Source organism: Microtus oregoni, unplaced genomic scaffold, assembly GCF_018167655.1.
Source record: "Microtus oregoni isolate MIOR12 unplaced genomic scaffold, Mior012 000048F_ref0000485, whole genome shotgun sequence".
Taxonomy (NCBI): Eukaryota; Metazoa; Chordata; class Mammalia; order Rodentia; family Cricetidae; genus Microtus; species Microtus oregoni.
The window spans coordinates 18,200,409-18,224,006 of NW_024543222.1; the positions used below are offsets into that span (position 1 = coordinate 18,200,409).

The 23,598-nt window shown below is 53.9% G+C and overlaps 1 protein-coding gene across 3 annotated transcripts; it reads right to left on the minus strand.

Annotated features, from left to right (window-relative positions):
- Positions 1 to 1,756: 1,756 nt before the first annotated feature.
- Positions 1,757 to 22,796, minus strand: Plcd3 (phospholipase C delta 3). 3 transcript variants are annotated; one of them, XM_041635826.1, is made up of 15 exons: positions 22,524 to 22,795; positions 11,069 to 11,230; positions 10,755 to 10,983; positions 10,253 to 10,382; positions 8,784 to 9,012; positions 8,318 to 8,519; positions 8,074 to 8,218; positions 7,305 to 7,457; positions 5,472 to 5,615; positions 5,224 to 5,374; positions 4,347 to 4,463; positions 3,035 to 3,201; positions 2,662 to 2,797; positions 2,473 to 2,586; positions 1,757 to 2,363 (listed from the first exon to the last, which is right to left on the minus strand). In XM_041635826.1, exons 1-15 carry the CDS (start codon positions 22,672 to 22,674, stop codon positions 2,263 to 2,265), a joined length of 2,331 nt encoding a protein of 776 aa, XP_041491760.1. In that variant the 5' UTR covers positions 22,675 to 22,795; the 3' UTR covers positions 1,757 to 2,262. The 3 variants fall into 3 exon arrangements, with proteins under 3 accessions (XP_041491760.1, XP_041491759.1, XP_041491761.1); XM_041635825.1 differs by having other exon boundaries at positions 2,437 to 2,586; positions 22,524 to 22,794; XM_041635827.1 differs by lacking the exons at positions 1,757 to 2,363; positions 3,035 to 3,201 and having other exon boundaries at positions 2,444 to 2,586; positions 22,524 to 22,796.
- Between the last annotated feature and the right edge of the window lie 802 nt (positions 22,797 to 23,598).

A 23,598-nucleotide genomic window follows, 5' to 3' on the forward strand; every position in this document is an offset into this window, starting at 1 on the left:
GAGACTCTCAGGTCAGGAAAGGGAACTAGAGTGTCTCTGTGGCGTGGTCGGCCTGCCCTGGAACTGGAGGAGACCTGTCTTGTCCTGCTGCAAAGCACAAGCCAGTCTCCAGACACTCACCTAAGGAGATTTAGGACAGTCTCATTGACTTAGACTGACTGAGTGACAAGCCCGTGCTGCATCTGGGGCCAGGGAGAGGGCTTCACTTTTGTTTTGGCTTTTCTTTGGGCTGTACTGGGGGCGTTCATTGCCGGGGTGGGGGTGGGGGGCAGAGATACCAAACGCATTGTTCCACTTGTTTCTAATAAAGGAAGCAGCTCAACGGACTGGTCTCTCCTGGTGTTCCTCTGGTCGGCAGCAGGTGGCAGTGGAGCAGGGCCCAGGTTAGGGCGAGGTGACAGGAAAGCCCCGCTCCCCAGGACCACCATCACCAGGCCAGCCTTACAAGATGACTTCTCCCTAGCCTTTCCCATCCCACAGAGGAGCTGGCACTGAGGCATCGGTGAGAAGAATCTTACACATGCTCAGCAAACTCTGCCACCAGTGCGTGTGTGTGTGCGTGCATGCGCGCGTGTGTGTGTGTGTGTGGTGGGGGGAGTGAGATGGTGGAAGCACACCTACCTCAGGGGTCCTCTTCTCCCCTTCCAGGCTTTGAACTCGGGTCAGCAATTCTGCAAAGAACACTTACCTACTGATCCTAGCCCTTGTTTGACCTTTTATTTGAGACAGTCTCAGTAGGAATCCAAGGCTAGCCCTTTAACTTGTCCTGCTCCAGCCTCTCAAGTAGCTGGGATTAAAGGCCTGACCCACCAGGCCCAGCTAAAGAATGCTGCTGTACTGTGGGTTAGCTGGGGGGGCAAAGCTCTTCTGGGACCTCCGGCTCCCCCTAGTGGTGCTTTTTTTCCCAACAGGACAGGTTGCCAGGCTCTGTAACCTGTTTGCTTTTCACTGTTCTCTTCCTGTGGAAATTACCCATCCTGACCCATGGTCCTTTCCAATCCCCTACAGCTAGCACATCCCGACTGGACTTGGCTTCAGCTGTGCCCCCGCCAGGGCTTGTGGTCTACCTGCATTGCCCGTCTTCCCTAGGCCGCTCCAGATCCTGATCGTTTTTTTAAACATGTAAATCTATCCATCAGAGAAGCAAAACCCTTCCAAAGAAACAGAGAGCAAAGAGAAGCCAGCACTTTCTGCTTTGGGCCTTGAGGTGGCAGGAATGGTGTCCTAGCCTCAAGCTTTGGTTTCTATAGGACTTGGAGCCAGTGCAAGGCCAGCCTAGCCCCACCCCCACCTTGCCCATGGCTAATACTGCCGCCCTATGGAATCTAAAACGCCACAGCCTAACAGTCCCGTTAAGGGTCCTTGCTGACAGGTTGGAGCCCACGATTCTCTAGGTGACACTTTCCCCGTGTCACAGGGGCAGGCAGCACCCTGGTATTCATCTCTAGGGCTGCCTGTCACTGGAATGTGCCCTGCTGGGCTTGCTCCCTCCCCATTTAAGGAGAAGGGACCTTAGGAATTAGTGTTGGCACCAGCTTTAAGCCAAAGGCCATGGCACCTCCTGTAGCCACCCCTGGCTGTCTTGGACAAAACCCAGATCGCACTGGAGAAGAGGCCCCAGCAGCTCTCACTCCAGCCTGTCCCTCTCCCCATGGCCTGGGGAATACAGTGAGAAGGTTCACTTTTTCTTTATTGTTTGTTTTTGTTTTGGGGGAAGGGGCGTGGGTTGAAGACAGGGTTTGTCTGTCGTTTTGGAGCCTGTCCTGGAACTCTGTACACTAGGCTGACCTCGAACTCACAGAGATCCGCCTGCCTCTGCCTCCCAAGTGCTGGGATTAAAGGCGTGCGCCACCACCGCCTGCCCCTTTTCTATTATTTTTAAAAACAGTTTCTCTTCTGCCCTCTCCAGGGCTCTTCTGTGACGCAAGTTACAAAGATACTGCCAGGTTTTCCCCAGGGTTCACCCGCTCCCTGCCTGATGACGGGATGGCCTTGCTGGGGGAGAGGGCCAGGTGTCCTGCTCCTCGACTTGGCCGTAACACCTGAAGGTCCCAGGGTTGGAGGCTCCTGAAGCCCAGTAGGCCACTGGACAAGATGCCAATCATGGTCCTGTCTCTCACTGAGGACCCAACAGCAGCTCTCAGCATCCAGGTGTGCTCAGCACCTGGACACCGGGACAGGTGGCATGTGAGGGCCCGGACTCCCATGGTCCCTTGCTCCACAGAGGGCTCTGTGCCATGATGCCAGCATCCACTGATCCCGTCAGGGAGGCCCTCGAGAGTTCTGAATGCAGATGTGGACAAAGAGCGTGGCTGGGGACAGCGAGGCGCCATCCTTGGAGAGCAGGTGGATGTGGCGGTACCCTGTGAGGAAGGCAGCCGCGAATCAGAAGCTAGAGCCCCGCCCTCTCATTCCTTCCTCACGCCCACCACCTACCTTGCTTCAGGCTGTTGAGGGGCAGTGTGAACTGACCCACAAAATCATTGGGGGAGGTGGCGTCATAGTCCTCCACCACAAACCGCACCAGCACCAGCTCTGGGACCCGGAGTTGGAACTGCAGAGTCTGCTCCCAGCAGGGGTTGAAGCCTAGGGGACAGGTGTGGTAGTTGGGGTTCACTGGCCCCAGAGCCTGCCCTGCCCTCCCACCAGCCCCTCGCTCACCATTGTTGAGCACGTAGTCAGTCTCCTTGTGGGCACAGTCGGCGGGCACCCCGTGGATCTCCACGCGCACCAGAGGATCCACGATGGAGCTGGGCTTCTCTGCATTCAGCTTGGGCAGCTGTTGTGCTGTTAGCACCTATAGGAGGGGGAGAGGGCAGGTTCTGCCGGGCCCTCCTGGGGCCATACCCACCCTTGCTCCTCCAGAACTCTAAGCTCTGTGTCCTCACACACTGTCTCTCCTGTACAAACGCAGACATGTGGGCTGCCTCATGCCAGGCCCATTCCTGACCTCCCTTGTCTTTCTTCCCCTCAGACCGGTGCCTCCCCAGAGCTAGCCTTAACCTGAGGTGGAGGCGTGGACCAGGCTGCTGACCTGGACTGTCAGAGTAGTTCTAGGGGGTCCAGGGCACTCCGGGTCAAAGGTGGTGTCGCACTGCCTCAGGTGTGCAGGCTTCAGGACATAGCCACACTGCCCGTTTATGAGGAAGCGCCCTGTGTTGAGGTCCATCTCGTAGCCTGGAGTCTGGAAGTTCAGAGCCACTGTGGAGCAGACGACATGGTTGAACAGAGGACTCTGGGCGGCTCTCTCTCCTCAGGGCGGATTCGAGAACGAGCAGGCTGGACAGAGGGCCCAGTGTCCAACCCTCTAATCACTAACTTTCTGTCCCAACCATGCGTTCACCTTCTCCAAGGTGGGGTTGAGGTGGGGTGTGCTAGCAAAGGCCCCTGCTGTCAGAGCCAAGGTCTGAAAACAGAACACATACTTCCAGAAAAAACATGATCTTCTTGGGCAGAGCTCAGTGCCCCCTAGAACTCATCTTTATCAGTATTGACTTAGCAGAACTGTCAAATAAATATGTGTGTGTGTTAAGGGCACGTGGAAATAAAGGTTTTAAATTCCTTTCTTGCTAGTTTGGTTTTTTTAAAAATACAGTCTTACAACCTTATAACCCAGGTTGGCCTAAACTACCTCTGTAACAAAGCTGGCCTTGAATTCATAATTTTCTTGTCTCAGCTATCTGAATGCTGGGATTAAGGCATGCGCCACCACGGCCGGCTCATGTCTTTATTTCTACCCTCGTAAAGATGTAAAAAAAGGTGGAGAGCAGTAAAATAGCCAATGCTGACCCATAGCCTACATACACACGCATGCGTGCACACTTGGGAACATACGAAAATAAGTAACTTTGTTTTATGTATTTTGAAACTCATGTAACCCAGGCTGGCTGCAGACAGACACATGAAGTAGCCACGGGCCAAAGATGACCATGAACTACTGCCCCTCCTCTCCCTCCCTCCCAAGTACCAGGATTGCAGATTACAGGTGAGGCGTGTGCCTCACACAGAAGTGTAACTCTTGGCCAGGCATCGTGGCACATGCTTCTGATCTCATCATTCAGGAGGCAGGGCCAGAGTGAGCTCCAGGACAGTCACACACACACACAAAGGAAAGAAAAATGTAAGTTGCCGAGCGTGGTGCACACCGTTAACCCCAGCCCTGGGGAGGCCGAGGCAGGCAGATTTGAGGCCAGTCAGAGCTGTATAGTGAGATCCTGTCTCAACAAACCTACATTTCAGAGCCCTTTAAACACCAATGCATTTACTGCCTTCTAGAAAGCTCTGTGACTACCCACTGCTGAAGTGCCCATCCCCGCCCAGAATTCCCTGTTTATAGCCCCACTCACCCAACTGACAGCCCGAGTTCCACATCTCTTGGGGGTTATAGTTGGCTGAGTTCATCCGCAGCCCCATCGGGTACACTCTGGTCAGTTGCTGAGTGTTGAGCCTGACAAAGCTGTTCCCTAGGGCAGAGTTGGGGCCAGGATCATGATAGGACCCAGGCTTCTGTCCCTGGCCCAGTTCCAGGGTCTGTCTACCCACCCATCCCCCACCTTCACCTCAGCTCCTCCCTCTCTTCTGACCTAGGGTGAAAAGGCACAGAAGAGGTTGCTGAGGACCAGAGAGAGGCTGGGACACCTGGCAACCACACAGTTTGACATCTGCATCACCCATGGCCACACTCTTGACTCCCTACACCAAACACCTGGCCCTAGGCTGCCAGTCCTTGTCACTCATCCTGCCCATGCCCCCAGCTGTGCCTTGGGTTCCTGGAACTCTTGCCATGGTTGTGAAGCCTCTGGGCCTTTGTGTAACCTGTTCTTCCTAATTAGAGACCTTTTCCCCTTCTGCTTCCTCCTTCCTCTACAGTGACGTCTTCTCAGGCATGGCATACTTCAGGAAGCCTCCTGGGACTCAGACCTCCGGGCTATGCCAGCCCTGCCACTAGCCGGACTGGTTAGTCAATGCTCTGACCACCACTAGGTGATGAGTGTGGTGAAGACAGCCGCCTCAAGCCTCTCCCATCTGTGGCTTCTCCACCCACCCTCAGCATGGAGCTAGGCCATCATTCTCCTAGCAGAATCTTTCCTGGTCCCCCTGATGTCCTTAGGTCCCCTTAGAGCCCCCTCAATCTTCAGAACAACCTCAGGATCCCCATCCAGTCCCCAAGCCCTCAGGGTTCCATTCCTTCCTGTTCCCAGATACCCACTCTCTGGTTCCTACCTGCCTCCCGGGTGAACTTCCTGGCTTTGCGCTCGCTGAGGGAGCCAATGTTGCAGGGTTGAGGTGGGCCAGGCCGTGGGTCCAGGGTCCGCAGGCGGGCGGCACAGCAATACACAGCCAGTGCTGAGAGCTCCGGGGAGATGGGCTTGGCCTGGGAAAGCAGCCACAGTGGAGAGCACCCACTCAAGGCTCCTGCTCTCACCTGCTTTCCCAGCCTTCCCCACCCCCAGCCCAGGGGAAGCACTCACCCGCCTGCTCTGCTCTGCGGCCTCCAAAGCCTCTTCTGACTCCTCTTCCTCCTCATCCTCATCCTCCCTGTCTGACAACACCCGGCCATCTTCCTGCCGAGCTGGCAGCTTCTTCCCTTTCACCAAGACCCGGCCCTTCAGCTGCTGTAAAGGCCAAGGCAGACAAGTGAAGCCACCACCATGAGAGTGGCTGGTAGACAAAGGGGCAGGAGAGAGACGGGAGAGTGTTCCTAACAGGAAAACGTGATCCCACCACAAGGCCACTGATGGAGGGTGGCGAAAAGGGAGCCATTTGTCAGAATGCCACATAGCAGCCCTTACACTGCTCAAAGGCAGCTTGGGATCTAAAGGGAAGGAGCTCCCTTCCAGAAAGATCTTTCTCTTTGTTTTGTTGCTTTTTCTTTTAAGACAGGGTTTCTCTGTGTAGCCCTGGCTATCCTGGAACCTGCTCTGTAGCCCAGGCTGGCCCCGAACTCGCAGGGATCTGCTTGCCTCTGCCTCTCGAGTGCTGGGATTAAAGGCATGTGCCACCACCACCCGGTTCAGAAAGACCTTTCCTGGAAGGAATGACTGCGGTACATATATAACCACACGACCCTTTTGTGTAAGTTTTTCGTTTGTTTTTGAAGCAGTCTTACATAGCCTAGGCTGGCCTCAAGTGCAATATTAGAAAGATAACTTTGAATTTCTGATCCTCCTGCCTTCGCCTCCTCTGTGCTAGGATTATAGGCATATGCCACTATTCCTTATGTTTCTAGCCTTTATCTCTTGATTCTTCTGTCTCAGTAAAGACAGGTGCCCGCCAACCTGCTGATGTCAAGTTCATGGCCAGCTTGGGCCAAAGAATAGCCAGTCATGGCTGGGAATATAGATCAGTTGTTAGAGTTTTGCCTATCATGCACAAAGTCCTGGCCTCTACCTAGGCACTATATAAACACTCCTGTAATCCCAGCTCTGAGACGGAAGCAAGAGGATCAGAAGTTCAAGACCATCCTTGGCTACATTAAGAGTTGGAGGCCAACCTGGGTTATATGAGACCCTGTCACAAAATAATGGCAACAGTAAAACAACCAAACAAATAAATGAGAAAATCTTTGTGAACGTAGGTGTGTATATATGGAAAAATTCACACACACAAACACTGGAAGAGCCAGGCAGTGGTGGTGCATGCCTTTAATCCCAGTACTCTGGAGGCAGGGACAGGTGGATCTCTGTGAGTTTGAGGCCAGCTTGGCCTACAGAGCGAGTTCCAGGACAGGCTCCAAAGCTACAGAGAAACCCTGTTTCGAAAAACAAAACAAACGAACAAACAAAAAACTGGAAGATGGTTACTGCTAATGAAACAGAGTAGAATTGATGTGAGAAGCAAGTGCCCCCCCTTCTTTCCAGTACCAAGGCCTCATGTAAATGGACAGAGTAACTGCTGGATTGCTGAGCCTCACAGTGTTAGCCCTACTTATCTGCAGTCCTAAGCGGTGGCGTCTGGCAAGAGCAAATGTCTGGGAAGGGAGATCTCGGGGGAAAGAATGTCAACTCAGGCCATGGAGGTGAAAGAGGTTGGGCCTACAGGTCCCTGCAAGAAGGGACACAGGCCAGGTGGGCAGAGCAAGACACAGAAGGTCCAGTAAGTGGATGGGCTGGGGCCAGTCAAGGGATGAGGAACTAGACAGCATCCCAAAAAACAGTTGGGTGGGGGATGTGAGCTTAGCTGAGCAGGAAAAGGTTCTGGCAGAAAGAGGTGAGGGGTCCCGAGCCAGTGGGAGGACATGAGTGACAGGGGTGGGTCACAGTCAGACCAACCCACCTCCCAAGCTGCGGGTCTGGGAGCATCACCTCAGGAGACGGCAGCTCCTCGGGGTTGTGGGAGTCCAAGGCCTGTGTCACCAGCATGTCTCCCAGGATGTTTCGAAGGTGGCGGGCCATGACAGCCTGCTGTTCCAGCCCACAGTGGTTCTCAAGTGATAGGATAACAGGATATGGGGACAACTGTTGGGAGGTGGAGGAAGGAGAAGACAGGCAACGGCTCAGCATCACCCTGTGCCGGTCCCTGTCCTACACACAGTGTGTCTCTTTCAAGACAAGTAGGGACGGACCACGTCTGTAGGACACGAGACATTCTGGCACCAAGGTATGTGTGAAAATGCTAGAGGTCAGGTTTGGGGGTCTCTGGGAAAGGGTGGACTGTTGGGGGACTGAGGACAGCTTCACCAATGGCTTGTTTATAAATGCTCACTGGGGTTTAGGTTGGCCATGTCAGTGACGCTGCAGATGCTGTCATCGGTGAGGTTGTGTACCCTGATGGCTGCAAAGCGTATGCAGGTGCCATTGCTGGACTTGAGCTGCACTCACAGAAGTCACAACTCAGTTGGCCTCCCCTAAGCCCCAAGGTTTTCTTCCGGAAACTTGGTGATGCCGGAACATTTGTTAGCCGCAGGAATGGGAGGAGAGAGAAATTCGGTTTTACTTTACTCTCTGGGCCTCCTATTCCCACAGCACTTGGTGAATGAATGATGCTCTGGGAAGGGCATTGGCTCTGGGAGGGATAAGAGATTGCTAGGAAGTGATCCGATCCGGGGCTGGGCATGAGGTCCCAGGGGCTTACCTTGAAAGCATGGTCGTGCACGACTTGGATCACATCTCGAAAGAGGATCTTGGTGGTGAGCGTGTGGCCATGATAGATGATGGGTTCCCCTCCTGGGCCCTCCCAGCAGTCAAGTTCCACACAGCGGCATCCCTGGGCAAAGGCCCTACAGTTGACAGATGGACGGGCAAAGTGTGGGTGTGCCGCAGGCCTAGCCAGGGAGTGCAGAGCAAAGAGCCCCCTGCTCTCATCCTCACCGACGTACCTAATGTAGGCCTCGGTGCTGCTGGGCCCTCCAATCTGAGAGTCGGTCAGGTAGGTGTTGTGAGAGGAGGAGATGAAGTAGTGGGCTAGGGGCTGGCTCATGTCCTGGAACACACACGTGTGGGCCATGTTCAGGGCAGCCCCCTCAGGCGACAGCAGATACATGATGAAGCCATCCAGCGTCAGGAGCTCATGCTGCTTGGCTATAGGGAAGAGGAGGAGGAGGTAGGGCTATCGGGAGTGGGGTTACAAGTCCAGGTTCTAGTAGCCCCCGTGGCTGCTGATTGACTGTATGCACCATCTAATCCTCTACAGAACCCTGAGGGGCAGACATACTACGGTGCCATTTTACAGGTAGAGATGTAGAGCCTGGAAGTGGCGAGGGGACCTGAGGGGACAGGCAGTTACGGCAGAACCTGCTGGGCAGAAATCCGGAGCTGCTTGGGATCAAGGCTGTGCTAACCTACCTGTCTCGTTGAGCTCATAGGTCTGGATAAGTTTCCGGGCACAGGCCAGGGTGGCACCATCCTCGCCCTGGTCTTCCAGGAACTCCAGCAGCTCAGAGGCACTCAGCACACGGTCCTCACCCGAGTATCGGTGGAAGATCTCCTCCAGTTCAGGCCGTTTCAGCAGCCTCCGTAGGAATGCCTCGATCTCGGCCCCCTCCAGACGCTCGTTGTTGGAGTGGTCACACTCCTGGGGAATAGGGAGGTGGGGCTCAGAGGAGGGGACACCCTGGGGAACGTGTCATAATTAGTGACACGCTCCGTGATCGTAACGGCTGGAAAAGCAGCAACCACTATTTCCCGAGACTCCAGTTCCTTAGGCCACAGCCCTGAGTGAACTTCAGGAATATAGAGTCTCAGGGTTCACACCTGTCCATTTGCACCATGGCCTACCCCAAGGATCAAGATCAGGACTTGGGGTGCACAGTCCACCTCCCCATGTACTTACTGTCCTCATAAGACACCTACTCAGTGAGCAGAAGTACACGGGCATCTGGGCTCCTTTGTCTTTGCAGGGCACAGGCTGGTCACACTCAGCATCCACACACATCTCTGCCAACCACCCAATCAATGTGCACCCCAGAGCTCCCACACAGGCACAAGAGGTGGAGGGGAGGAGACTTGTATACATTGTGCACTCGAGTGTGTCTGCCTGTGCTCCCACGTGCAAGCACACAGTCACATGGACAAGTGGTACCCTGCAGCTCAGCCTACCTCTGAGCTCCGCCTAGAGGAGTCACATAAAGTTCTGGTTCTCTGGCTCCAGGGAATGGGCAAGGTTTTTTGCCTCCAGAATACTAGGATTAAAGGTGCGCACCACCTCACCTAGCCGGAAAAGCCCAATTAACTAGGCTCAGGTGTTGCTTTGTTCTTTTTTTTTTTTTTTTTTTTTTTTTTTGGTTTTTCGAGACAGGGTTTCTCTGTGGTTTTGGAGCCTGTCCTGGAACTAGCTCTGTAGACCAGGCTGGCCTCGAACTCACAGAGATCCGCCTGCCTCTGCCTCCCAAGTGCTGGGATTAAAGGCGTGCGCCACCACCGCCCGGCTTGTTGTTCTTTTTTGAGACAGGGTTTCTCAATAGCTATGGAGCCTGTCCTAGAACTCAATAGCTATGGAGCCTGTCCTAGATCCACCTGTTTCTGCCTCCCAAGTGCTGGGATTAAAGGCGTGCACCACCATGGGCTGGCAGTGTTGCCTTTCTGTATGGAGAGATGGTTCCCTACAAAAAAGGTAGCTGATGTTGTTTATCAGAAATCCCAGCTATTCCAGAAACTGAGACCGGAGGATCACAAGTTCAAAGCTTGCTTGGGCTATATAGTGAGATCCTGTCTTAAAAACAAAATAAAACAAAACAAAACAAAAATCCTGGATAGAGCTAATGTTCCAGATGCTGGGATGGGAAAGGGAGTGTGGGGGACGCGCCTGAATTCACCTTGAAGAGGCGGTAGGCATACATGTCGTTCATGTCCACGTTGACCATCCTCAGCAGGCTCTTGATCTCCTTGAAGCTCATTTTACTGTCCTGGTCGGAGTCGGCCCGGTGTAGATAGGACCATATCCAGGTGTGTGTGCTCAGGAAATACCAACGATAAAGTGGGCCCCCTGGCCAGCACTAATAGGTTGTCAGGACCTGGCTCGGGGTCTCCAGTATTAGAGACTGTACTTCCGTCTTGGCCCCGGGGATGTCTGGGGGGGGGGGGGGGCATGTTCCAAGGGCACAAGGGCCACATCGTCACAGGGCCCAGTTCCCCAAATTAGGAGGTCCTTCCTATTTCCTCCCAGGAGTGGGAATAGTGCTTTTCTCCACTAAGGGCTCAGGCCAGGCAGGGTGAGCCTCCATCCCCATTTCAGAGCACCAGGAACTGTCTCAGCCTAAGCTCCTTAGGTCAGAAACTCTCTTAGGACAGGTCCTCCCTCCCAGCCCGGCAGGATATTGGTCTAGCCGCTCCCGCTGGCTCATGGCATCCAGGCGCTCCCGCAGCTTGGCCAGGCCTCGCACCCAGCGCTGCGCCTCCTCCGCAGTGGGCGCCGCCAGGTCCAGGTTCTTGCGGCGGCCCTTGAAGACGATGGTGAGGCAGCGCGCAGGCGCATAGGCACCCCCGAAGCGCCGCAAGCCCTCCGACTGATGGCCCTCCCGGACCGCCTCGATGTGCTGCACGAAGACTATGATAGAGGCAGGGTCAGATAGCGGCCACGGCGCCCGCTGCTGTCCCCACACCCCTGCCCCGCGCCACCCCAACCCACTCACAGATGTGCTGCGAGGGGGCGTGCGGGATGCGCCGCTGGAACCACACGCTCAGGCCGTCCTCCTGCAGCCGGTACAGTCGCTCCTTGTGCCACGTGCGTGAGCGGATTTTGAGGAGCCGGGAACCCCGCAGCATGGCTTGAATATCCTCATCCTCCGTCAGGCCTGCAGGGACATGGGGTTGTTGGGTCTGGCCCTGCAAGGGAGCATCCCTGTCCAGCAGTCCCTTGCACTGTCCCCCAGCTGGTGGAGGATGGGGGAAATGGGAGGCCTTATGCGAGCTTAGCCACAGCCAGGCCTCTGCACCCTCTCATTGTAACAAGCCACATCACCACGGTCACTTGCTTGAAGCTTTGCAGCCCCAAACACCCCTTCCAGGCTGGCCAGTAAGAGGTTCCTGCTACTGTGGTTTCCGCAGTTCCCAAGTACAGTGCCTGGGACTCGGGTCTCACTTAAGATTACCCTCTCTTCCAGCCACCTCCACCAAAAGCTCAAGGGCCGGTGAGATGTCTCAGTGTGTAAAGATGTTTGCCCTGTAAGCCTGGCATCCCGAGTTCTATTCCTGAGACCCACCCACAGGGTGGAAGTAGAGGACCTGAGGGACTCCAGTCATGTCTTCTGCGTCAGTCTCTCTCTCTCTCTCTCTCTCTCTCTCTCTCTCTCTCTCTCTCTCAGATTTGGCCACCAACAACCTCTTCCTTGATGTGAAACTTCCAGCCATCAGGAAGTCGTCGTCGTTGTCCCACTATTATCTAATCTAACCTAAATCTAGCTGCAACCCAAGCTCCTCGCCTCCACCTTCCAAAAGTGACTGGAGGGGGTGGGGCACTCTGCCTCCAGAGCATCAGGCCAAGGACTCCAGAAGTCCCGTGGGGCTGATCTCCAGTCTCTTGGGCCACTGCACTTCGGGGCCCTTTTGCAGGGTCCATCTTTCTCTTCCTGCTTCCCCAAGCACCCCGGTAGTGGGAGGAAAGAGGTGACGGAATTTACATCCAAGGCACTGTGGAACAAAGTTCCTACCTGTCACCTCCCAGTTACTCACCTGAAACTGCTCTAAGCCTTTGTTCTCCTGCAGATAAATGGAGACTACATAAATGCCAGCCCGCTGCACAATCCTACACTCCCCAGTTACTATAGCCTGCCCACACCTGCCCTGAAGGGTTCAGCCCAAGCCAGCTCAAAGCCTGGAGCCTGCGCTGAAACATCCCAAAAGGTCAGACAACAAAGGGTCACCAGCTGGGACAGCAGAAGAGGGAACCAGACTCTTTGGAGAGCCTCGCCCTTCAGCTGGAGGGGACAGCCAGAGTTTCCAGAGGCCAGGAATTTGTGTCTGGATGGGAAGCGACCACATTTTTTAATGTTGGCAACTAAGTCAAATTGAAAAAGCAAAAAACCAAAAACCTCTGTGAGGCAAGCAACAGTAAGTCTCCCTCCTTCTTCCTTTTTCCTGTCTTCCTTTTTTTGTTGTTGTTGTTTGTTTTTTTGTTTTTTGAGACAGAGTTTCTCTGTATAGCATTGCCTGTCCTGGAACTCTCTCTGTAGACCAGTCTGTCCTTGAACCCACAGAGATCCACCTGCCTCTGCCTCCCAAGTGCTGGGATTAAAAGTGTGTGCCATCATACGTGGCTCTATTTTGTTTGTGTGTTTGTGCACATGTGAGTAACAAGTGCTGGGGGGACCCAGAAGAGGAAACTGGTTTCCCGGGAGCTGGAGGACGGCTGTCAGTCACTATGCCCAGCCACCAGGAACTGAACTGGAGGAAAAGCAGTCTGCGCTCTTAATCGCCTAGCCATCTTTCTGGCTGCAACATCTCCCCCCTCCCCCACCCCAATTCTATTTTCTTTGAGACAGGGTCTACTCTGCAGTCCAGGCTGCCTGGAACTTCATTTGGTAGTCCACGATGGCCTCAAATTATATCAATCCTCCTGCGTCAGCCGCTGGAGTGCTGTTATCACAAGTGTAAGCTAGGGCACCCAAACCTTATCTCTTACTCCAAGGCTCCTGCTTGCCCAACTCTGACCTGAGTCTGCCTGCTCCGCACCACCCCCACCGACTTTGTAGTGAGGGTCCTTTCCTGCTTCTCTTCCTCTTCTAGCTGAGTTCAAAGACAAGCTCAGCCACCACCTCCTCCAGGAAGCCTTCCTGACTTGCCTTCACATTGGCGGGTTCTCCCTCCCTGAACACCAAAAGGCACTTTCTTCTTTTTAAAAAGTTGAACGTGGTGGCTCACACCTGTAATCTCTTAGCATTCAGGAGGCCAAGGCAAGAAGATTGCTCTTAGTTCAAGGCCTGCTTGGGTTACAGAGCGAGTTCTAGGCCGGCCTAAGCTACAGAAGGAGACTCGGTTTTAAAAATAAATGCAAGGAGCTGGAGCGAGGGCTCAGCGATGAAGAGCACTGCCGGTTTCCCAGAAGACCCACGCTGGGTTCCAGCACCCACCTAGGGCAGCTCTAGCTCATAAAACCAGCTCCAAAGGGTTGAGGCTCTCATGTCGTGTACAGACAGTCACACATATACACATAATTAATAAATAAAATAAATCTTAAAAACAATCTCAGCATTCAGGAGCCAGAAGCAGGCAGATCTCTGAGTCTGAGACCTGGTCTGGTCAAATTCCACATCATTGGTACCTACATAGTGAGACCCTGCTTTGTTTTGTTTGCTTGTTTTTCAAAGGAGAGGAGGAAGAAGAGTCAAAGAAGCAAAAAATAAAAAGGGTGTGTCCCAAACCTGTGAACCCCAAATCCCCAAAATCACAACACTTGGGATGTCAAGGCAGGAGGAATGTGAGTTTTCTAAACAAACAAACAAAAAGCCAGCAAGGGCTAGGACACGGCTCAGCTGAAAGAGCACTTGCCGCTTGAGCACAAGGAACTGAGTTCGAATTGCCAGAACCCACGTAATCTCAGCCTGTAATCTCAGTGCCGTGGGAGGCGGAGGGAGAAAGAGGGCTCTGGTTTGTTGGCCACCAGCCAGGCTCCCGGTTCTGAGAGACAACCTGTCTCAAGAAGATAGAGTACACACAATCCTCTCCTCCGGCCTTTCTGTGTGTGCATGTGTGTGTGAGCACACACACAGGCGCACACATTTGTGTACACACACACACCACACCACACTACCACCAGCACCAACAAAATGCTGTACTGAATCTCTCTCAGGAGTCTTTAATAGGCCCCAGGGCAGAATGAACTCTTATCTCCCAGAGCCTGGCCCCAACTATTATTTACAGACAGACTCTGCAGCCCGAGCAGAAGGGCAGGCTAAGTGCTTTGAATTCTACGCAGCCCTGCCCTATCTTTCCTGACTTCAGAGCCACCGACGCCTTGGGGTCTGGGTTCTCAGCCCTAGCTGTGTATCGGATTCTCCTGGGGCCAGAGATGCCCACTCAATAGGCGTGGGCTGGCACTTGGACATCTGTATTTTAAAACTGTACTTTACGGCTTTCTGGCAGAGGGCATGATCACACGTGCAAAAGTGCTTACGTGTGTGCAAGTGTGTGTGCATAAACTAAGCACCCAGCCCCAAACAGTCCTGGCTCTGCCTCCTCAGTGCTGGGATTATAGGTGTGTGCAACCACTTCTTCTTTTTTATGTGGGTTTCGGGGATGGAACTCAGCCCTCTCACTTGCAAGACAAGCACTTTGTTGACTGAGCCCCTGAATTTACCTTACAGCTTGAAGGTGATCGTGACTGAAATTCAGGTTCTCAGGGGCAGGAGGGGTAACCTGCCCTCCTTAGGGTTCCCAGGGGCCTCTCAGGACTAAGACCTTTAGTCACAATCCTTCTCCGTGCCTCTGGTCAGGACAGGGACTGGCGCCCCGCTAGGTCAAGTGATCCCCAGGCTCACCCCCGTCCCCTGCCCCCTATCATATTCCAGGCACTCTGAATTATCTGATTCAGAGAGACAAAAAGAGGAGGGTGGGGCATGCAGGGGACCAGTGGTGCCACCAGGCCTGGGACCAAAGCTAGCTGGGCTCACCCTTCCTTCACCCCCTCAGCCTGGAAAGGTTCCTCAGCTGAGGTCACCTCCCCTAGCTGGGCCAGTCCTCTGATGCCAAGCCTGTGCAGTCGGGAAGGGGGCTGGTGAGTGACTAAGCCCGGAAATGGAGGTGAGTCACAGTGGCTCTGCTTTGTCCCCAGCCTTCTGCAAACAGGCCATTAAAATTGAGACTGGCAGTCTGAAAGCCCCAGGGCCCCTTCTGGAGCAGGTTTCCACGATGACAGACCCCTCCCCACTCTCGAGAGTCTGTTGGGAGGGGTAACACGGTAGGCTACCTACTCAAGTGTCTTTGGCCTCTGACCACACTTACCCCTCAACCACACACCCATAGAAAAGCCAACCAAAGCCAACCAAACCTCAGCTTTTGAGAGAAGTGCCAAGTTTGAGGCCAGCCTAGGCTACAGACTACGGTCTTACCCAAAAAGAACCTCTCCCAACCGAAAGAAAGAAAGAAAGGAAGGCAGGAGGGAAGGAAGGAAGGAAGGAAGGAAGGAGGGAAGGAAGGAAGGAAGGAAGGGAGGGAGGAAAGGAGGGAGGGAGGGAAGGAAGGAAGGTCAAACAGAATACAGAGGGAGGGTTCATAACCAAGCTGGTCCCAGGTAGATACTCCTAAGCCATGAGCAGAGAGGGAGAGAAGGTCTTGAGGTATCAGCAAGGTCAACAAAGGTAAGGGCAAGGCCAGCAGGAGGCCCAGACCTAGGACAGTGATTGCTGGCTCTCCACCCAGCCACCTGGAAACATGTAAATACAACCAGGCCCAACCCCACAGATGTCTCATTCGTGACAAGTTCTGAACAGGTGCACAGGCCTCCCACATCCTACCGTGTCTGTGGGTTTTCTACCTGACCCGGGGCTAGGGCCACAGCCTCCCTCAACTGTGTGGGAGGGGCAACCGTCAGGAAATCACAACAGGAAAAAATGAGGGTAGAAGCCAAGAGTTCATCAGAGATGAATGGAGAAGCCAAACATGGAACAGATACAAGGGAAAGCTTCCTTCAGGGTGAGGAAGCATGGGATAACCTGGGCTAAATAGCAAGACTATCTCTAAAATAATTAATAGTAATAATAACAGTAATAAAAATAACAACAGCAACAATAAGAGTGACATCTGCTACCCCTGACACATGCCATACCATGAGCCTTGAACCATAAATGGAAGAAATCAAATCTCTGAGTGACACAGATTTTACGAATGAACTCCTTCAAGACAAACAGAATAGACAACCTCACAGAAAGCCGGTCACGGTCGGGGGAGAAATAGGGAGTTGCTGCCTAAGGGTTACATGGTGTGTTTGTGGGGCTAACGAAAGCCTTGAACAGGTAAGGATGGCAGCTGCACAGCAAGGGGGCAGAAATGCCAGGGGCCAAGCACTTAGAAGTTGGCCTCAAACTTGCCACATTGCCAAGGATAACCTTCAACTCCTGATTCTCCTGCCTCTGCCTCCAAAGTGCTAGGATTATATTATATATTGATATAGGCCTCGAGTGTCGCTTTTTGGTTTGGCTTTGTTGTGTTGTTTTGAGAAATGTCCTTCACTTCGTAGCCCAGGTTGGCCCTGAACTCTTGCCACAGCCCCTCGCGGCTTGAAATTATAGGCATGCCCCTCCAGCTAGGTTCTGCCTCTGTCTCTCCCTTTCTTCAAGCCCAGGGCTTCAGGCACTTAGAGTCCCGAGCCTAGAACAACACACGCAATCACAGGTTTTTGAAATAAGATCTGTCTAGTCACAGGCTAGCCTCAACTCACAGTTCTCCTGCCTCAGCTCTCCAGTGTTGGGATTATAGATATCCGCTACTTGACTGGGTCCTGATTATTCAATTTGAATAAAATACCAAAAATTACTGTAATCTCCCCTCCCCCGAAGCCCATATACCCGGCCGAATTATCCCAAATGTGCATCATCACCTCAAAGCCGAGTCACACAGTGGCCAGCCAAGAGCGGAGCTGGGGGACCCCGGCTGTTCAGAAGATGAGGGAACTGAAACCCGGCTCTGTGGGAGTGAGTGGGTGCCCAGGGGGAAGAGGATCTACCCTCCTTGGGCCAGTGGCGTCCATCTTTGTCCCTCTCCAAGCCAGGACTGAGTTGCCTCTGGCCCGGTGCAGTGTCGCCATCTGGGATGCAGACACTGTCCCTGAGCTGCTGCTCAACTGGGTTCCAAAGGGTCCACCCAGACACAGGGGTGAGGAAAGGACACACGTGCACACCTAGGCATACACCTGGACCAGGGCCTTTGGGGGTGGGGGTGGGGCTTGTGCAGTTCTGTCTGGGAAGCTGTGGTGGGAGGCAGTCCAGTCTCCCACCAGCTAGAAAGGGCTCCAGACCCTATCACAGAGGGGCCACCGAAGCTCAGAGGAGGCTGACTATACATGGTCAAGACAGTGTGGACGCCCAAGGCAGGGGCTGGGTAATGGGCAGAGGCCGGGGTAGGCTGGTGAAGAAGGGCTGTAAGGTTCTGAGCATTTAACAGAGGGGTGTGTGCAGAGTAGGGTGTGAATACAGTGGGGGAGGATGTGTGCTTGTGCGTTCGTCTAGACCCGTGGTGGGGTGGGAGGAAAGTGGGTCAGCCGGGGGAAGAAAACAGGCAGTGTGTGTGTGTGTGTGTGTGTGTGTGTGAGAGAGAGAGAGAGAGAGAGAGAGAGAGAGAGAGAGAGAGGGAGGGAGAGAGAGAGAGAGAGAGAGAATGTCTGAGGAAGAAAATAGGCTGTGTGTGTCAGCCTGGGGAAGAAAACAGGCAGTGTGTGTGTGTGTGTGTGTGTGTGTGAGAGAGAGAGAGAGAGAGAGAGAGAGAGAGAGAGAGGGAGAGGGAGGGAGGGAGGAAGAGAGAGAGAGAGAGAGAGGGAGAGGGAGGGAGGGAGGGAGGGAGGAAGAGAGAGAGAGAGAGAGAGAGAGAGAGAGAGAGAGAATGTCTGAGGAAGAAAATAGGCTGTGTGTGTCAGCCTGGGGAAGAAAACGGGCTGTGTGTGTGTGTGTGTGTGTGTGTGTGTACTACTGCCCTGTCAGTCAGGAAATACACACAGGGCTCCGTCAGGAATGTGAGACATGCAGGAACAGGGCAGTCAACTGCTCCTGCCAAAGTGTGTGTGAGGGGAGTGGGAGGCAGCAGCATTTCAGCATTTCCTAATAGCTGGGTCCATGAAGTGCTGGGAAAGACACACAATGCAACAGCCATGTTTCCAGTGACCTTCCTGCCCTAGGCCCTTGGCCAGCCCCACTGTCTCAGGTACCAGGGATGTTCCCCTGGTTCTAGCTGACCATCACTCGGAGTCCAGAGGGAGGGAGTGCTCTCTATAGCATTCCTGGAAAAAATCAAGAAAAGCAGGAAGTGTAGGCAGGGCTTCCCCCAGAGGCCTGTAGGCCAGGGAGTTGAGGGTGTGGCGCCTTCTGGGCTTGGCTGGGCCAGAACAAGGCAGGAACAGGGTCAAGGGATGATGATGGGGGGGAGGGGGAGGCTACAAGGTTGCCCTGCCCTCTCCACCACCCAATCCAGGCTCCTGCTAGGTCTAAGGTCCCTTGAAGTCCCCTTCCTGCCATCTCCACTTCGGACCAGCCCAACTCACCCTGCAGGGAACATCCTGGACAGGCCATAGGGAAAGCCCCTCACCCTGGAGAGCTTGTTGGAATGAGGCGAGCAGGGAGGATGAGTACAAGCTTGTGCCTACTCAGCCCCGGTTCACTGAGAGGATTAGGGGTCTGGGCGGAGCCTGAGCTCACAGGCACAGACAGGCTGCAGAGAAAGCAATTGCTGGGGAAAAATAAAACAAAACAACACAAAAATGGAGGGGATCCTTTACAGGTGAATTTAAGATAACAACAGATACCGTCTTAGTGTAAGCATGGCCCATGGGGCTGGGGATGCTGCTCAGTGCTGATCCAGCATGCTCAAGACCCTGGGTTCCATCCCCAGTACCAGACCAAAAACAGTTACAAATAACCACGGGTTTACAACTTACACACACTTTCTAGAGGTAGCATATACATATGTATGTCCGAAATTATTCTTTGTCCACCCAACATTCAAATCAAGCATCCTGCCAAGCACTGGTGGTGGCACATACCTCTACTCTACCAACACTCGGGAGGCAGAGACAGGAGGATCTCTGTGAGTTCGAGGCCATCCTGGTCTATGAAGCGAGCTCCAGGACAGCCAAGACTATACAAAGAAACCCTGTTTCAAAAAAAAAAAAAAAAAAAAAAAGCCAGGCAGTGGTGGTGCATGCCTTTAATCCCAGCACTCAGGAGGCAGAGGCAGGAGGATCTTTGTGAGTTCGAGGCCAACCTGGTCTACAAGAGCTAGTTACAGGATTGGCCCCAAAGCTACAGAGAAACCCTGTCTCGAAAAACAAAAAACAAAACAAAACAAAAAAAAACCATTAAAAAAAAAATCCCAAACCAAAACAATCTAGCATTCTGAATTTCATTGGCAGCCCTGGGAGGCCATCTCTGAGGAACAGCATTCCCTCTCAGATGAACATCTCTTTCACTTCTGTGTTTAGAGCCTAGACTCTGGACCATACGGCGTGGATTTGAATCTCTCCGCCACTTTTAGCTTTTGAGACAAAGCCTCGGTGCATAGCCTTTTCTGGTCTGGAACTCAATATGTATGCCAGGCTGGCCTCTCCATCTCTCCAGAGCTGGGATTCTAGGCATGGGTCACCTTCTAGCCTTGATCCCTCTCTGGGCCTGTTACCTCCTGGTAAACTGAGGCTCAGGATACGGTCTCTCTCACATGACTGTGAGTGCTAAATGAGATGGTACACGCGGCCCGATGGTATGAAGGTGTCAGCGCTCATTAACTATGCTAATAAAGTGTGTCCTTGGAACCCTGACTGTGGGTGGCAAGCAGCCAGGGTTTCTTAATGGCTGCCTGGCGGGGGTTTTACCCTGCCATCTCCCGTCTCTCTGTCACTAAGGAGGACACATGCTCCAGGAATGACAGAAATAAGCAGGATGAAGTCTGAAGCAAGCTCAGTGGGCAGTCATGTTCAGGCACAGCCCCGCACTGCCAATGGCCCCCACTCAATCACTCTCCTCCCTTGCCCTTGGCCTCATTCCCCCGACTGTGGCTTCATGGGCCTTTTCCTCCCGCAGGCCCCTTTGAGATACTCCCTGTTCCAGTTCCTTGACCTGAAATAAGAGCTGTTTTCTCTCAGCCTGATAGGGGATGATGAGGGTCATCTTGGGAGGAGCAGACGGGAAAGGAAGGTACCTTGGTGACAGGCCTGGGCTTTAGCCATTTGGGGGTCACGGGGCTGGGCCATAGGCCCACTGAGCTTGTTGCTGCCTTTATCCAAGGGCTCAGCATGGAGATCAGCATTGCTTGGGGGAGGTGGCATTCCCTACACACTGGAATTCCTATCTCTATGGTCACTCAGCAATCACTCAACAGGACAGAACCAGCCAGTGGTAGGAAGGGCACAGAAGATGTTCTGATACATACATAGTTCCACGATGAACTACCCAGAGCCATGCTCAGCTGACACGTGCCAGACTGGGCTCTCCTGTAATTATGTGCCTACAAATCTCCTTCTTGTACACTACGGGCCTCTAGGGCAAGCCTCTGCCACCCTGCTTTGCCGCCTCAGCCCCTGGCCTAGCACCATGGCCACTGACGGGGTTCAGCAAATGGGCACAGGAGGACAGGATAGCTGGTGTGTGGGAACTTTGTCTCTGTCTCCAGCAACATCCATAACTCCTAGGGGGCCACTGGCTCAGGCTGCTTCTCCTGAGAGCCCTGTCCTTCCTCAGCGGCAGGTTGCCTCACTCGGCCAACTCCTCTCCACAAACCAGGAGGCCACAGAATAGTGCCGCCTCTTCCCAGAGACTCCTGATTTCATGTCAGGGAGCCATCCCCGTCTCCTCTTGGTGGCTCTGGATCCTCCTCCCTTTCCTGCCCGAGCCCCAACACCTCTTTCCAAGCTACTCCTCTGCCTCCTTTCAACCAGCCCTCCTTTCTCCCCCATCTTGATCACCCCACTGTCCGTCCATCCACTCCTTTGACTCAGTTACATTTCCTGCCAGGGGCCTTTCTGGGACCCTTCCTGCCATGCAAACAAAGCCTATCACACTACAGAGAGGGACCCCAGGGGTCCTTCTGACTCTCTCCTATCCACATGAGCATCCTTTAAGTTCTGGGGTCCAGTGTTTCCCCTCTGTTTCCCCTAGCATCACAATCTGCTTCCCCTCCCCTTCCTCAAGGCCCATCTTCTGACTCCTTTACTTTGTCATTTAGCTTTCTGAGGGCAGGACTGTGTCTACTTTGTCTGTTGTTGGGTCTCTAAATATTGATCTTATGAATGCTGCATGGAGGGCGGGGCACAAAGATCTGCCTTAGGCACAGAGCGGCATCCGACTCGTTCAGGTGGAATGAGGAAGAGGGGGCAGCTGTGGAGGGGAGCCAAGGCTGGCATTTGGAACCCCTGAATCCAGTGTGGAGGTTGGCAGTCCCAACAAAGTACTTTGGTTTTCAGCACTTTACAGTTTATAAAGGGCTTTCACTTCTGTCCCTTCTTCAAACCCCGCAAGTTCTATTTTGCCCAGACTCTGAGCACACCAGTTGTGATGGTAGTCTGAGTGACCTAGACGAAATCCTTTGACATCTGAGTCAGTTTCCTCCTCTGTGAAATGGGGACTAGGCCACCTACCTCAGGAAGGTGAGTGACACACCTACAAACCACCACAGCCCTGGGCTGACTCCAGGGCTTCTTGAGAACCAGCGACTTTACTCACTTCTGGAGCAGGAACCTGGGCATTCTCAGACCACTCCCCCGGCCATGCCAGGGCTTTGTGGCTGCTCTGGCAGAGAGGTCCTGAAAGCTACAGGGCTGGCTTTTGGGAGTCTAGAGTCTTCCAGAGGCCTTCTGTAAGCAGCTCCTTAGGGCCAAGAGCAGCAGGTGCTTTGAGATGCCCACTAGGGAGGGAGGTGAGCACACCCCAAATTTTTAATGAATTTTTTGAGACAGCGCTCTCATATCCCAAGTTGGGATATGTGAATTAACTAACCTACCCTGTAGGGGAGAACGACCTTGAACTTCCACCTCTCCAATGCTGGGAGTTTAACCAACAGCAAGTTGATGAGATGCTAGGAATGTGACACTAGAGATCTACAGCTAAGCGAAGTACTCTATTTGAGCTACAACCCCAACCTAACTCCAAGCTTTTATCTCTCCCTCCTTTCTCCAGTTCCTGCGACCCTATCAATGCCTCTAGCCCAAATTCTCACTCCAGTACCGCCCGGCGGGAGCCTCCTGGTGAGACTGAACATCCAAGCCTTCTGGCACAGCCTGGGAATCTGGTGACCCCCAGATGTGAGCCCCATCTGGAACAGTATTGATGCTCTTGGTCAGATCCTCCCCAGCGCCACGCACCCTCGGGAAGCCCGTTGGCCTATTCACCCGCTCCTTCCAGGTTGTCCCTGGTGACAGTTCGTGCCCACCCGGACCCATCCTTGCGTGTCACTGACCCATCTTCTTCAGTGCCCGGAGCCCAGGCCTCTTGGTGCCGCTGTCCGGTGACGCGGGCGAAGGCGGGAGCGCGAGGGGAGCTGAGACCTGGGCGGACACCCTGGGCTCCTCGGGAGAGCGACGGCATCTTCTCCAGCTGCCGCACAGCATGGACTTGGAGGGCCCGGGATCTGTGAGCGAGGACGGGTCAACTGGCACACAGCTTGCGTCCAGCCCGCGCCCAGTGCGCGGTCCCGAGCGAAGAAACTTAGCGGCGCCGTGAGAGTCGGGAGGAGGAGACCTCGGGAGGAGGGAGAGAGGGAGGGACGAGGTGGAGGGGGCGGAGCGAGGCTGGAAGTGGGCGGTGCGAGGCGCCTGCGGGACCCCCGGGCCTACGCGTTCGCCTCTGCTAGTGAGTCCGTCTTTCCATTTCCCCAGAGATCCCCCGGATCTCCGCCACACCAGTGGCCAGAGTCCCTGTTAGAGGGGATTGAATACCCTAGGAGAGGACTGTCCTCCCGCACAGACACTTTTTTCTGGGGACTCTGACCCTGCTTCATCCACTTTTGCCGGGTCCTTTCGGGAGACAGGCAGGGGACAGATCTATAGAGGCTCGTGCTGGGCTAAAGGGTCCTTGGGGCGAGGGAAGCCCATAGAACCCCAGAACCGAGCTGCGCAGGGATGGGGGCGGGAGGCTGAGGCAGTGACGTCATGGATTAACCTCTCAGCTCCGAGCCAGTAGCCACCCCTTATTGGTGGACGTCTCGAAGTTAACTGGTCTGGACTGATCTGCGACTAAGTTTAGAGTCCCAAAATCTGGTTCTGGGGTTCAGAGCTTAAGAGGCTTGGTACACCATAGCGACACTCCATCCTTGGTCAAAGGATCTGCACCGCACTCTGAGAAAGTGTTGGTGACGTCAGCCCATGGAAAACCTCCTTTTATGGGAGCCGACGTAGTGTTAGGTGTACACTTGTGAATGCGAAGGGTGGGCTGTCCAGGTGGCTTCTCAAGCACAAGTTTTGGGTAGGGACAGAGAGCTGGCACTTGACAGCGGCCGACAGCCAGGCGTCCCACGCTAAAAGTTGCGTTTCCCG

Bases quoted from the DNA above. Each gene is read 5' to 3' on its own strand.
- Plcd3 (XM_041635825.1), bottom strand. From the start codon at position 22,674: ATGCTGTGCGGCAGCTGGAGAAGATGCCGTCGCTCTCCCGAGGAGCCC. The intron at 10,383-10,754 runs ATATCCTGCCGG...GAGCACACACAC, and splicing joins CAGCGGGAGCGGCTAGACCA to CTGGATATGGTCCTATCTAC. The intron at 4,464-5,223 runs GTAGGAACCAGA...ACTCTGCCCTAG, and splicing joins GAAGTTCACCCGGGAGGCAG to GGAACAGCTTTGTCAGGCTC.